Source organism: Hyaena hyaena, unplaced genomic scaffold (genome assembly GCF_003009895.1).
Source record: "Hyaena hyaena isolate Hyena2069 unplaced genomic scaffold, ASM300989v1 scaffold_41, whole genome shotgun sequence".
Taxonomy (NCBI): Eukaryota; Metazoa; Chordata; class Mammalia; order Carnivora; family Hyaenidae; genus Hyaena; species Hyaena hyaena.
The window spans coordinates 1,748,086-1,763,640 of NW_024080673.1; the positions used below are offsets into that span (position 1 = coordinate 1,748,086).

Genomic DNA, 15,555 nt, shown 5'->3' on the forward strand with positions numbered 1-15,555 from the left:
GTAGAACAAAGAGAAATTTCTACCCCCAAATTCTGGATTTTCTCATTGCTTAGCCTAACTTCCGTATTTATATACATTTGCATGGTGTTTTTCCAGTGACTGTAATCCCTGACCACTATAATTATGATAAATACGGATCCAGTTCTGTTGTGTTTTGACTTGTTTTTGAGAGAGAGGGAAGAGTGTCCCTGTTTTGTTCTATTTAATTGTATCCAGTTTTGCCGGAAATATGTAGGTAGTAGATATGAAATGTTTTAATTCCTGTTCTCTTTAGGAGATTTACTGTTTATGCAATCTCTTGACATGAAAACAAAATGAAATGAAAGTCATTCAAATGCAGCACCAAGGTTACAAACTGGACTTCAACATCCATCACAGACTGTCCAGTCCTGCACTTGGGGCTTCCCAGTAGCCTTGTGATCAGCTCCACTCAGACTCTTCTCTTCCTTAGGGAGATTTAAGGTTAGCTGAGATCATCAGCTCCTGGACTAGGACTAGCACTTTTAATGGGAGAAGTGTAGCACAGTGTCTAAACCAGCACTTAGTGGGCATTCTTTAATGAAGGTGAAAACGAGTTGCTCCAGAGATTCTGGTGTTCAAAACTCTTTGTTCTCCACTGCCTTCAGGATCAAGTACAAAGACCTAAACCTGTCCTTCGAGGCCCCATCTGATGAGGCTTCTGCCCACCTCTCTAGCTTCTTCACACCACCTTGGCTCCCTAAACTCTACTGGTCTCTGTTCACTTTCCACAGAGCAGTCAAGATTGTCTTTTTAAGCCATTAAGACCCTCAGAGAAGTTGTGTTGTGTTGAGAATAAATCTGGACTCTGTAGCACATCCCCAGCCTCCCTCCATGATCTGGCCCCTGCCTACCTCACCAGTCTCATCTTCTATCGTCTCCTTCTTTCACTACATTTCAGCCACATTCCCTTCCTTTCTGTTCCTCGAACAAAACTCTTTCTCAGTTGGTGGGCTTTGCAACTGCTATTCCTCATCCAGGGACACTTGCCCAGCCTTTTCCTTCCCGTCATCTAAGTCTTAGCTGGCTCCCTGAGCAGCCAGCCTAGTGAATCTTCCTCACTCACTCCCAACCACAACACTGTTTTTCATTCCATTCTCTCTAGTGATCAGATCTTGACCCCTAGAATTTGAGCACCATGAGGGCAGCAAGTATCTCAGACTGGCTCACCATCATATTTCTGGTGTCTAGACTGGTGGGCCTACCACAAAATAGGTGTTGATATAAATCACTGAGTAAGTGAATGAATGTCTGAGCCAGTGGTTCTCAAACTTGAGTAAGCATCAGAATCAACCAAGACCTGTCAAAACACAGATTGCTGTCCTGACCCTCAGAGTCCCTGAGTTGGTAGATCTGGGCTGAGACCCCCAAATCTGCATTTCTCCCAAGTTACCCCTGCGCATGGTAACTGTGCCTCCCCAGACCACAAGTCCTCCAGGGCCTGTCCCCCAGGGCCTGTCTGTGTCCAATGGGAAGCTCAGGAATGTTCCCTCTGAACTCCTCCAGAGCAGAAGATGCCTCTGAAAGTGAAGTCAGACCTGGCCTCTGTGCAGTGCTAGACTTCAGCTCACTCTTAGGCCTCGTTATTTGCAGAATGCTTTGCCCCAGCCCTTCCTCCTCTTGCTTTTCCTCTTATCAAACTCAACTCTTAATAGTGATGGCTTTTTCTCCTCCTTGTCTCCAGTGTTTAATTTCTCCAGCTTGTGCTCAAACCTAAACTATGCTGTTTATTTGGTTGACTTTAATATACTGTAATAACCTGTGGAAGGAGCCCAGGTCACTTCCTTGAGGCAGAGCAATAAATGCTAAAATTGATTCTAGGGCAGGAAAAAAAGAAAAAAAAGATTTCTTAATGGCTTCTCAAGTTGCAATTTTAACTTCCTAAATGCTGCTTTTTGAAGTCACCCTCATTTTTCCTAGTAATTTTGAGGAACTCGGTGCTGCTCCCTTGCCTACTACAAAGTCAACAAGAGGACCTGAGTTGAGCTCCATGGAGGCCTTTCTGCAAGAACATCTCAGGCTCAGGATGTCCCTGGTCCAAAGTATATACACACTTTGGGAGAAACTCACCTTGCTGTGATGTTGGAGCTGCACCCAGCCTCCATAGCCGAATCTCTGTGGAGGAGAAGCACAATTAGGCTGGAGGAACAAAACAAAGGATTTTTTTGATCCTGGCAAAGGATCCTGAGGTCCATCCTTTCAGGTTATCACCTTCTCATTTTCTCCCCCAACGCCTATGTATCACTTTTTCAATATTGATATTTAAGTAAATTTACTTTTTTTCCTCAAATATATTAATTTAGGAAGAAAAATCTGTATCATAGAAATGTTAGTTTTATGTAGGTTGCAGTTTTTAAATGAAGATTAACATTGGGGTGACTGGGTGGCTCAGTCGGTTGAATGTCCAACTTTGGCACAGATCATGATCTTGCGGTTCCTGGGTCTGAGTTCTGCTTCAAGCTCTATGCTGACATCTTGGAGCTTGGAGCCTGCCTCAGATTCTATATTTCCTTCTCTCTCTGCCCTTCTCCTGCTTGTGCTCTATCTCTCTCTCCATCTCTCTCTCTCTCTCAAATATAAATAAACATTAAAAAAAATTTTTTATGGGGTGCCTGGGTGGGTCAGCCAGTTAAACTTCCGACTTTGGCTCAGGTAATGATCTCATGGTCCGTGGGTTCGAGCCTCACATCAGGCTCTGTGCTGACAGCTCAGAGCCTGGAGCCTGTTTCAGATTCTGTGTCTGCCTCTCTCTCTGCCCCTCCCCAGCTTGTGCTCTGTCTTTCTCTGTCTCAAAAATAAATAAAATGGAAAAAAATTATTAAAAAATTTTTAAATAAATAAATGAGGATTAACATTACAAGATACTTGTTCATGGAATGCCTGGGTGACTCAGTCAGTTGAACTCTTGATTTCAGCTCAGGTCATGATCCCAGGGTTGTGGGATCAAGCTTCACATTGAGTGTGGAGCCTGCTTGGGATTATTGTCTTTCTCTTTCTCTTTCTGCTTCCCCCCCCTCCCCCTGCCACTGTCTCTCTGTAAAATAAAATTTAAAAAACATACTTGTTCATGTACCACCTAAAGTCATTTCACGGATCACCAGCAATACATGGACCATAAGGACTGCTCTCTAGGAAACACCATCTTGAACTGCTCTTCAAACCATAGGTTGCAGTCCATGAGTAGTAGTAGATCAGGAAGTCAGTTTAGGGGATAGTGACCCAGACATTCTAAAACACAAAATAGTTTGTGTAGCAGATGCTGTCAACTGTCAATGTCCCACCTGTCTTCCTTCCCCTTAACATTCCTGTGCATGGCAGCCCTCCTTCACCTACCAGCCCCGGCATTTCTTTGACAAGAGTTTCTCTACTGTCACTGAAGCCAGTTTTGATCGCACCCTTACAGAAGGTCAGAAGTCCCAGGAAATTAGTGTCCCCATTCCTGGTCCCCCACCAGCCTCCAAATTCCTCAACCAGTGACTGAGGTTGTCTGTATATAAGTACACTGAACACACTGCTTTCCCCACCCCTTGGACGTGATGACTGTGAGATGAGGCACACATTCTATACTTTTCACTGGCTGCCTTGCTTCCCCTGTCTCATTTTTCCTTTCTACTGGCATTTTGTGGGATTACCTCTGAAGTAAATGACTTGTATTTTTTTTTTTATGTTATATTTATTTTTGAGAGAGAGAGACAGAGTGTGAGTGGGGGAGGAACAGAGAGATAGAGGGAGACACAGAATCTGAAAAAAGCTCTAGGCTCTGAGCTGTCAGCACAGAGCCTGATGCAGGGTTTGAACTCAGAAAGGGTAAGATCATGACCTGAGCCGACGTTGGATGCTTAACCAACTGAGCCACCTAGGTGCCCCTTGAAGTAAACTATTTGTATTTGAATCCTTGTTTCAGGGTCTGCTTCTTGGAAAACCAAGCTAAAAATAGTAAAGGAATGGAATGGAATGGAATGGAGGAGAGTGGAATAGAATAGAATAGAATAGAATAGAATAGAATAGAATAGAATAGAATAGAATAGAATAGAATAGAAGGATAGGATAGGATAGTTTAGAATAATGTATTTGAGGGGCACCTGCATAGCTCAGTTGGTTAAGTGTCTGACTCTTGATTTCAGCTCAGGAGCTCAGGTCATGATCTTGCAGCTGGTGGGGTTGAGCCCCACCTTGGGCTCTGTGCTGACAGTGTAGAGTCTGTTTGGGATTCTCTCTCTCCCTTTCTTTCTGCCACTCTCTCGTCTATGCTCTCTCACTCTTTCTCTCTCTCTCTCAAAATAAATAAAGTTAAAACATCCCCTATTATAAAACAAACAAACAAATAAATAAAATCTCATTTTGTTCACTCATTCTTCAGACACTCATGGAATCCTACCCTTAACCAGCCTTACTAGGGCAGAGAAAATAAAAGTGAAGGACACTTCCAGACTGTGTGAAGCACAGTCTTTCGCATGTGGGGCTGGGCTGGCAAGCACTAAAGGGTAATGGTGTGGGAGACATGCTGTGGTTAAGTAACACACAAGATCTCTGGGGAGTCTTGAAAAGCACTTATTGGGTTAGATGGTGTCTGAGGAGGGAGGTTGAAAAGAAAGTCTGGGGTCATATTGGAGAAGAACTTCCAGTGTTCTGCATTTCCATGCTTCAGATCAGAGCCTCTCACAGTGTGATGGAGGAAGGGAAAGTATTGGTCTAGAAGTAGTGATGTGAAGATATCATCAACAGCTCTGGTCAGTAGTTATGAGTAGAGAAGTTAAACATCAGCTCAACTTCTTGCTTGTTGTAGTTGGATGAGACGTGGTAACAGTGGTTGGTTCTCATGCCATGCTACAGGGAAGTTGTCTTGAGGGAGCCAGGTCTTGGCAAGTCCCTCTTCCTAGCAGCCCTCTCACCTCTAGACTGAGAGAGGGAGGTCTGGGCCTGCAGCAGAGCATGTCTCTGTGTCTGTCATTGCGGACTACCTGTCAGATTTAAGATTTGGCCAATTCTGTACAAGCTTTATTCTACCTTGGCATAAGGTCTTTTCTTGAGTTCTAACTCCAAATAATCATTTTAGCTCTGAAAATCTACCTGCCTCCTTCCTAAGTGACATCAGGGGACATGGAGTAGTAGGGTAGGCATGCAGAAGACACTATTTACCAGGGGCCTTAGCTTCTCCTCCCTGGACCCAGTTTCTCCTTTGCCTACACTCCTCCACCCTCCTCTCCTCCTTTCATGCATTTGATACCATTGTGCATTCCTCATTCTCTTTTCCTCGCTAAAGCTGCTGAGAGTTGTATATTGGAGGAGGGGGTAGAATAAGGCCTCAACCAGTTACACTTTAGAGTAAACAAACTTTCTCTCAAATTAAAATTTGCCATTGAAATTTTACTTTACTGTAGAAGAAGTTTTTGTTTTTTGTTTCCTTCTCTCCTTTTCTTCTTTCCTTCTCTATTCCTTCTTCCCTCACTCTCTTTCTTATGTTTTGTTAATTCACTAAGGAACATGAACCCATAAGCTAAAGTATTCCATTGGAGGAAGGGCAGAGAGGCAGAGGGAGGCAGAACAAAGGGATCTTGTCACACGTGACAAACCACTTATAAGATCCTTAACTTTGTTGGTGTAACTTAGCATCTCTAAGTCACTGTTTCCTTATGTGTAAAATGAGGCTGATAGCTGTAGCTGTGGCATAGGCTTTTATGGGAATTCATAGAAAGCTATTGATACCAGACCCTGATTATTAAAAGGGCCTTATCAATGCTAACAGTGATCATGATGATGGTGACAGTGGCTTTGGTGGTGCTGGAAGTGGAGGAGGTGGTGACAAAGGTGGTGATGGTGATGGTTGTGGTGTTTGTAGGGATGGCAGTGGCAGTATTTGGCAATGGGAGAGGTTGTGAGGTAGTAGTGGTGATGGTTGTGCTATTGAGCTTGGTGGCAATAGGGATGGCAGACAAGGGCAGCACTGGGGGTAGCATAGTGGTGACAGCCTATTTTATCCATAGGTGTTAGAAGAAGGCATACCCTAGTGTCAGACATTAAGAAGTATTCTGAAGGAAGGAGCTCTTTGTCACCCTGTGCTTCTCCTTCCCTATTCTTGGAAAGCACAAAATTTGAACACTTTGTGCTTCTCCTAAGCCCCCTGCAAAGGCCTAACCTATTTAGGGCAAATGCTCCAAGTCCAGGCTCTACATAGTTCCCCTAGGTTGAACCAAGCTTGGGGGCTGAAATTTATGACCTTGAGAATTTTGGTGAGAGCATATGCCAGGAGGCTTTTACAGTCTGAAAATGTTTGACAGACAATGACCCATGTCCCATAGACACGACATGGGCATGACAATAAAAAACAAACTAGAAAAACCAAGGGAATTCAGTTCTATATATAAGAGGTATGTTTCTGAAATTGGTTTATTTGAATCAGAGGTAGATGAACTGAATGGCATATTTACTGTCTTGGGGACCTCACACTTCTATGAGGTGAGTAAGGAACTCTTGTGTGATAAAACCAGGTATCTATTTCCTCAGAGGAGTTATTTGAAAGTCAGGCTATATCTGGGATTTTGACACCTATAACCTTACAATGATCAAGTGCAATTAAATCATTGCTAATGAAAAAAGATGGAAATATATAAGTTTTTAAGTGAAGGCCAGAACTTTTGACCCCATTTAAAACTAGAAGAATCTTTGTAAATCCTACTATTGGGCACAGAATGGGTGGTCCATAAATCTTTCTGAAAGAAAAAGCCCTGACCTTATCATCATCGTTGTTGCTGTGAATAATCTCATTGTGGATAAATCGGAAACAACTTTCACCATGGTTCATTAGGCCACCATCCTCCTCTTTATGACAGCAGATAGTGGGTGTCTTGATTCATTCAGTTTAATCAAGTGCCCCCTGAATCTGCTCTCTTTACACCTCAGATAGATTCCCCCCCTAAGGATCTTAACTATAAGTCTGATTAAAATCCTCATTAGCAAGTGAAAATGGAAACATTTCTCAAATCCCAGTCCTTTGTAATCATTAGTTAATTATCAATCCAGGCATGTTGATTCTGCTTTTCTGTTTCTTCACTGCATTAAGAGGTCAAGGTTATTGAGGTGTGTCCATTAATGTTTGATAAGGAAAGGCAGGTTGGAAAACAGATATTAGCTCTTCCAAAGGGGCTTCATCTTCTACAATAAAACTAGTACTGGCTTCTTTTCATTCTTTTATTGGAAAGTTTGAAAACATGATGAGAAAAGATCAGAGGCTGATGTTTTGAAATAACATTTCACCCATTAAGAAATAATTTGAAGACAAAGGAAAATCTACTGTAATTATTGAACTACATGAACACCAAGGAAAATCTGCTTTTGACTGACATCACTTTAATCCTCACTTTACTGTAACAATACAGACTGGATGTGGGGAGAGAGAGAGAAAGATACTAGTACTATTTACATGTCTGTTTATTTATCTCACTCCTCCCAGTTTGAAAACATAGAACTGTTTTCTGCTGGTTATTTCATCAGTGGCTTTCCTGCAATCAAATGAAAAATTCTACCACATATCAGATCCACTTGCTTGACCTGTGAGTTGAAGTCGGGCTCCAATGACCCTGTGACAAGGCCCTCAGTGGGTTTACCTGAGTGTGGGGAATTGGGGAACAGGCTGGTGTTGAGGGAGGTACTGGGGGACAGAGGGACCACCAAGGTCCCATATAGCTCTGGGATTCTAGGCTCATTTCTGAGTCTCAGGTACCTCATCAGTCCAGTGAGGTTAATAATAGAAATCTTACCTGCAATTCATATGATTTTATATGAATCAAATATATATATTGCTCCCTGGAAGTGTAATGAGTATAATGGCTATGATTACTCTCATTATATCATCAGTGTTAGTAAGTGTATCAGTTATCTGCCTGCAGCATGTGAGACTACTAGATAGAAGCCTGGTTTATTGGGACAAATGCCCCTCCCCTCTTTTGAGATGACAGCTAGATGCTAAGAAGGAGAAGGGAGACAAAGAGCCAGGAGCACATGTGCTTGGGAAGCTTCCAGAGCACACATTTATGGTTATAGCCTCCCTAAGCTCTGCATCTTTCAGTTTCTTAGAGTTTTAACATTGCCTTAAGGGCTCTGCATTAGGTGGGGGCACCTAGAAATGGCTAGCTATTGGTGAGAACTTCTTTGCTCAAACTAGAGACAGGCTTCCCAGTAGGAGGCAGATAAGAAGAAGTGGAATCATGGCACAGGATACTAGGTAGCAAGTTTTCCCCTTTCAGCAAAGAAGAGACACCTTTTTAGGCTGCTATGGGCTTCATCACTAACCTTTTGAAGTGGTGTTTACACTTTAATAAAGCATCATGAAGACAGTAGCATTCAGAGCAGCAAGTTCCCCTCATAGGCACTTAGACCCCTTCTGGAGGGGTCAGTTGGTGCAGTTAGTTTTCACTACTTGCTATAGCAGAAAAACCTTTCAAAGATGGTTCAGCATCATTTGTATTTTTAGTCTAAAATGTCTACCATCTATCTTACTTAAAATGCCAATGGACAAAGGAACAAGATTAACTTTCTCGCAGGAGACAACTATGAGAAGAAAATAGTTTCACTTACTTGCAAAATAAACCATATTTTAATTAGAGATTGGGTTAATTCATTTTCCCCCACTTGGGATAAAAAACATGAAACATTATCAGTAGCATGAAAATACGAGAGAAGGCTGAAGATTGAATAAAACCTGATACTTAGCCCAAATAAAACTCAAGCCAATTGTAAATTTCTTTCATGTTCCCCGCCTCCTTTTTTTAGTATTCATTCAAGAGTTTTTAATGACAAAAGGAAATTTCCCTCTTTTGAGAAATCCAGAGAAAGAGACACTCATTGTACAAAGACTTCATGTCATTTTCTCTAGGGTTTTTTGATGTTCTACTCTCTAGTTCATAACAAGGATTTACAGCTTAAAGAACATCAAAAGGAAAGGTTTCAGACAGTGTCCTAAAATAGACCTAAAAAAAATTCCACAAAGCTATCTCTTGGTGCTTCTAAAACTTATTTTAAACGTTTTGGAAAGGAGATGTGTTTTAGAAGTCCTGGAAGCCTATCACATTCCATTTTTAATAGTCTTTTACTTGAAGCCGTAACTTTAAATTCTGTAGTTGGCACATATCTCCCAGCAGCTGAATATGTGATTTAAATGGAAGTAAAACTGCCTGACTTAAATTGTCCAGAAATTTTAAAGAATGCTTCATTTGAGGGGAAAAGGGGATTTTAAGAAGCACTATTTCTTTGATCAGTATTCTTTCAAAACAAATATAAAAGTCATTTTTAAAAAGTAAGAAATCAGAGATAGCAAATAATTTTACATCACCCCTACAGCAGAGAAACTTAACATCTAATTCCCCAAAGAAGAGATAAATCTGTAATAGAGGCAGTGAGAAACCCTGGAGAAGTTCCAGAAAAAATTTAGTAAATTAATCACCATTACCTTTTTTAGATCTGGCCATTCTTTTGGTAGAATATGACTATGGATGTCAATTTTCATCTCCACAGGATCAGTAAAGAAGAAAGAAGTTTCAGTATCAAGAGATCTCCATAAAAACCATGGAGTTAATTAATTTACTTCGCCCCGTCTGGCACCAGTCAGTAGGCCTACTCAACTCGGTCTAGGTCCACTGGAGCTGCCCTATTAAAGTTCAGTATTCTGCTTATTTGTCAACTTGGCTTTGAGTCAACAACTCTTTGGAAATTGGGACTCTGGGTACTAAATTAAAAAATAAAAAAGGATTGTAATAAATCTCATAAGTCAAATGCACTGCTGGGTGCTTTTTTTTTTTTTTTTTTTTTTTTTACAGCAGGTCCAAAATCGGCTAATCTTTGTTTTTAAATATTTCAATTGTTTTCAAGATGTACATACTAAAAAATAAAATAGGACATTGTTAAAAAGCAAATAGTACAGAGGGTTTTTAAAGAAAAATAGATCACTGACTCACTTTTTATTGATTTAATTCCTCAGAAGCAACCAATTTTAATGCTTTTGCTTTTTGTTCAGCTATTTATCTTTATGTCTTTAAACAATATTGATCTATTGGCTTGTGGATGAAGATTTAGCATGTTGAAAAGTTGTGGGGGAAGTTTCACCTTTACTTTTATTTTTTAATTGTTTTTTAAAAGTTTTACTTATTTAAGTAATCTCTGCACCCAATGTGGGCCTTGAACTCATGACTGCAAGATCAAGAGTCACATGCTCTCCTGACTGAGTCAGCCAGGTGCCCCCACCTTTACTTTTAAATCAGAGAAAGAGCTCATTCTTCATACATTATTTCTTCCATTGTCTTTTTCTTTCATTTGTTCACTCATGCATTTAACATTTATTGAGAACTACTATGTGCTAAGGACATAAGGTTGAATGAGGTAAAATAATCCATATGTTGTAATAGGTAATTGTACGCTGCCTAAGTACAGAGGAAAGAAGAAAGTAGCCATTCCACTGGGAGCTGTCAAAGCAGCTGGGAAAGGGTTTCCACTGGAGCAGAAAGGAGGGCTCATGGCCATGCCTCTGAAGAGAACCTGGAACAAAGCAGCCCTTTGTTATTTTATGTTATCCTTTCCTATTCATGGAAAGCTTAAAATGTTCAAGGACCTGAGGTCCCTGGCACAGCCTTGAAACTCCTTTGAGATGCTTCCTTCATTTCAGTCTCTACAACACAGGGACTAAGTCATCAAAAAAGCCTTCCTACTAGGATTTTCAACCAGATTCCAGATAAACTGTAACACTCTTTTCAACTAGATTCTGGGTAAATTATAACAAGTTAAACTAGATTCTGGATAAATTATAACAAACATTCTTTTAAATGCTGCTCAGCTTGAAAGAAAATGAGCAAATCCTCAAGATCATTTTTAAATAGTTCAATGAGCTAAAACTGAGTAAATGAGCCTTAAATCAACATGGAGGCACATGCTAATACCAAAAGTAAGTAGAAGCACTTTTTGAGCACTTTCTATGGCTTCAGGTACTGTTCTAAGCATTTTACTCATATCAGTTCATTTATTCCTTGTAACAGTCCTATGAAAGAGGAACTATTACCAATATGCATTTTATAGAAGAGGAAAGTGAAGCACAGAGAAGTTAAGTAGCGTGTCCATCATCATACAGTAAGTGGTAGAGACAGAATTTGAACCTTGGCAGTGTAGATTCAGAATTACAGAGCTTTGAAGATTAATAATACCCCACAGATTAGTAGGATATCATACCATGAGTTGTACAAAAATGAGACCCCTTCATTAAACTAGAATTCTTGAAGGGGCTAGACCCCTAGCAAATAAATAGACTAAAAGAAAAAAAAAATCCACTGGTCAACAAAGGGAGTCTGTAAAGATATCTGTTGTCGTGATGAGAAAAAGGGAAGAAAAAGAAGAGATTAAATAACAGTTTTCTTTGAGAATTCCTTTGAGAAGTATTATCCAAATATAGCTATTGAAAGTTTATTTTTATTTTTTATGTTTATTTTGAGAAAGACTGAGAGCATAAGCCAGGGAGGGGCAGAGAGAGAGGGAGAGAGAAAATCCCAAGCAGGCTCTATGCTGTCAGTTCAGAGCTGATGCAGGGCTCAAGCTCACAAACTATGAGATCATGATCTGAGTCAAAATCAAGAGTTGGATGCTCAACTGAGGTGCCCCTGAAGGCTTTAATTAAAGTGGTACCTGGTTGATAATCCTTGACTACTCTATTTCTACCCATGCCCAGAAAGAGAAAATAGACACCTTTCTTGAGGAGAGCATATCAAGTTAGCTCCTTCAGTATGCCACAGATTAAGGTCAAGAAAATATTAGCTCATAATAAAAAATTCTACACACATTAGGAAAAAAGCTACCATGAGGGAATGTCCACAGAAATAATAAATAATATATTTAAGCCTCTAAGGACATATATATTGGAATCGTTAAGCATAGAATATAAATTTATTATATATGAAATGTTTAAAGAAAAATTGACAGACTCTCAAATGATTGACCATATTTGAAAAGGGACAAAATAGGGGCACCTGGTGGCTCAGTCAATTAAACATCTGACTTTTGATTTTGGCTCAGGTCATGATCTCATTGTTCGTGGGTTTGAGCCCCACATCAGGCTCTGCACTAACAACATAGAGCCTGCTTGGGATTCTCTCCCTCTCTCTCTGCACCCCCCTTCCCCACTCCTGCTCTCTCTCTCTCAGAATAAGTAAATAAATGTTTAAAAAAGGGGACAAAATAAAACTTCTGTAAATTAAAACATCATAATTTCAGTAAAAAACTCAATGGGTGGATTAAACAGCAAAATAGACATAGTTGAATAGAGAATTAATGAACTGGAGGAGAAACTTCTGCAGAGAGATGAGAATGTTGAACATATTTAAAAGTGTCACAGAATACAAAGGGTAGAATAAGAAAGTCTAGAAGGAATCTAACAGAAGTGCTATAAGAGAGGATAGAGAAGTTGGAGGATGTGGGTTTGGCTTTTGGCTTTGTCCAATAAAGCTGAGGATGGCAGAAAGAACTCCATGCAAGTCAAGAGAGGTAAGAGAGAGGCTAAGGGAAGTCTCCCTAAGCTGCTCTCATGCTCCTGTATTTATTGAGCATACACCTAGGGAAACAAAAAGCAATACATTGGTGGGTTACGTGCCAGTAAGAATGTATAGAAAATGTGCAGAAAAACAAGTTAAGACAGAGTAAAATATTCCATGTGATAACATGGCCTAAGGAATTTGTGAGTATAGGTAGGACCTAATCCCTAGATATACATTAATTAGATAAGTGAAGCATGGTTGCTGCTTTCAGCAAGGCCAGAAGGCTGTTTTCTGCTTTGCAATGCATTCCCTATAATCTCCTAACCCAGACATAACTCTTTGATTTCCCTTAGGAGAAGATAACGCAGGAGATAATAGCCAAACATTTTCCAGAACTGATGAGCCAACAGATCCAAGAATCAAAAACTATCAGAAACTAATCAAGAAAGATTGACAGAAAGAACTTCATTTCTAGAAACCTTGTAGTGAAACTACAAAGTACTAATAATAAAGATTAGATCCTATGAACTGCTGACAGAAAAATAATTCCTTAAAAAGTCAGCAATTAGACTGACAGCCAACTTCTCACAGCGATAATGGGAGCCATAAGACAATAGAAAATGTGGTCAAAAGGCTGATATGCATGAACTGTCAACCTAGAATCACATACTTTGTAAAATTTAATTTTAACAGTGAAGGAGAAGTAAAGATATCTTCAGGTTAAAACGGAGTTTGCTACTGACAGACCCTGTCTCAAGGAATTCCTAATGATGTAAGAAAGGAGGAAAAAGACTCTGGAAAGAAGGTCTGAAATAGAAGAATGAGTGTGAAGGAGAGAAGCTTGTAATCATATAAGTAAATCCAAATAATATTAAATGTTTAAAATAATGCCAGTAATAACAATGATAGTGGCTTCATTTCAGAATTCTATTACTTGCTAAAGGTTGTCCAACCATACTTTTGGCTTTCTCTCCAAGGTATGCTCTCCTGGCGGCCAATCTCCTAATTTTAACATCTTTTGCAATATGGGTAGACTGAAAATTTCCTAAATCACCCAATCCTGATTCCTTTTTTCTTTTTCTTTTTTTTTTCAGAGAGAGAGAGAGCATGAGTGGCAGAGCGTGAGAGAGAGAAAATCTTAAGAAACCTCCATGGTCAGTATGGAGCCCGACACAGGGTTTGATCCCACCACCCTGGAATCATGACCTGAGCCAAAGTCAAGAGTCAGATGCTCAACTGACTGAGCCATCCAGGTGTCCCTCTTACTAGTTTTTCAATCTTTATATTCTTGCATTTTACTATAAGCACCAAGAAGGAACCAGGTAGAACTTTTAACATGTTGCTTGGAAATTTCTTCAGCCAAATATCTGCTTTTATCACTTACAAATTCTTATTTCTACACAACTATAGAACACACAATTGAGTTATGTTTTCTGCCACTGTATAACAAGGATCTCCTTTCCTTCACTTTCTATCATGCTCCTCATTTCCCTCTGACCTGTCACCATCTTTCTCTCAATGATCTAATAATGATGGTTTACATATTCTCTAAGCTAATACAGGCTTTCTCTACCATACTCCTCATTTCTTTCTGAGCTTTCACTGGCAGAAAGTGAAATTTACGTCTACATTTTCTTTAACAGTCCATTCAAGGCAATTTAGGATTTTTTTCTATTACACACCTCAAGTCTCTTTCACCATCTACCCCTTCCTTAACTCAGTTCCAAAGCCACTCTCACATTTTGTTGTTTTTGTTGTATTTGTTACCCTCTTTTTGAAAACTGTACTAGTTTTCTTTTTCTTTTTTTTTTTATTTAATGTTTTTTATTTATTTCTAGGAGAGAGAGAGAGACAGCATGAGCAGGGGAGGGTCAGAGAGAGAGGGAGTAACAGACTGAAACAGGCCCCAGACTCTGAGCTGGCAGTCAGCACAGAGCCCGACGCGGGGCCCGAACCCACGAACCGCGAGATCATGACCTGAGCGAAAGTCGGACGCTTAACCGACTAAGCCACCCGGGCGCCCCTGAAAACTGTACTAGTTTTCAATTGCTGCTATAACAAAGATTACATCCTTTCTGGTTTAAACCAACACAAATTTATTCTCTTATAGTTTTGAAAATCAGATGTCTAAAAGGGTTATGTTACTACTGAGAGCTCTAAGAAAGAATCTGTTTCCTTGCTTTATCTGCCTTCTAGAGACTGTCTGTATCCTTGGCTCAGGCCCCTTCCTGCATCTTCAAAGCCAGCAGTGTAGCATCTTGCAATCCCTCTCTCAATTTCTGTCACCACACCACCATTTTTTTTTACTCTAACCCTTTTATCTCCCTCTTGGAAGGATTCATGTGGGCTCTGACAGGTAATCCGGGGTAAACCATGACCAGCTGCCTGCCATGTACTTGCCTGTGCCCTTTATAACCATGCTTTGCAAAATTAAAGAAATCAAGGATTTTCTGCTCATGGCCAGACGAAAGGATGCCGAGTCCATCAAGATCAAGAAAAATAAGGATAAGTTTAAAGTCTGATACAGCAGATACCTTTACACTTTGGTCATCACAGACAAAGAGAAGGCAGAGAAACTGAAGCAGTCCCTGGCCCCAAGTTTGGCAGTAAAGGAGCTGAAATGAACCCAGCACAGTGATTTGAACTGTATTAAAATTTTAAAAACTATTTTTAAAAAACCCATGTAATTACATTGGACCCATCCAGATTACCTAAGATTATTTCCCCATCTTAAAATCTTTAACATAATCACATTTTCAAAGTCCTTTTAACAATATAAAATAGCATTTTCACAGGTTCTGGGAATAGGACATGGAAATCTTTGAGTGGGGAGCATTATTCAACCAAAGCAATTAGGCATGGTAAAATTTCCAAAGCAAGTACTAAAAGAATATACACAGAGTATATAACTTTCAGCCCCATTAAATAGAAATTAGAGTAAGAAAAAAAAATCAATGTAAAGATACTTTATTTCTTTAAAAAAATTTCAATGTTTATTTTTGAGAGAGAGGGAGACAGAGCACAAGTGGGG

General features: G+C 39.9%; 1 protein-coding gene and 1 pseudogene across 1 annotated transcript in view; one reads left to right on the forward strand and one right to left on the reverse strand.

Annotated features, from left to right (window-relative positions):
- The window catches only part of ACMSD (aminocarboxymuconate semialdehyde decarboxylase), a 57,387-nt gene extending 47,867 nt beyond the window's left edge, over positions 1 to 9,520 (reverse strand). The window contains exons 1-2 of the mRNA XM_039229957.1: positions 9,464 to 9,520; positions 2,089 to 2,133 (exon numbers count right to left, since the gene is read on the reverse strand). Coding sequence (XP_039085888.1) covers positions 2,089 to 2,133; positions 9,464 to 9,520 — 102 coding nt within the window. The remainder of the gene's footprint in view (positions 1 to 2,088; positions 2,134 to 9,463) is intronic.
- A 5,421-nt stretch (positions 9,521 to 14,941) lies between these two features.
- LOC120230359 lies at positions 14,942 to 15,163 on the forward strand (annotated as a pseudogene).
- The last annotated feature ends 392 nt before the right edge of the window (positions 15,164 to 15,555 follow it).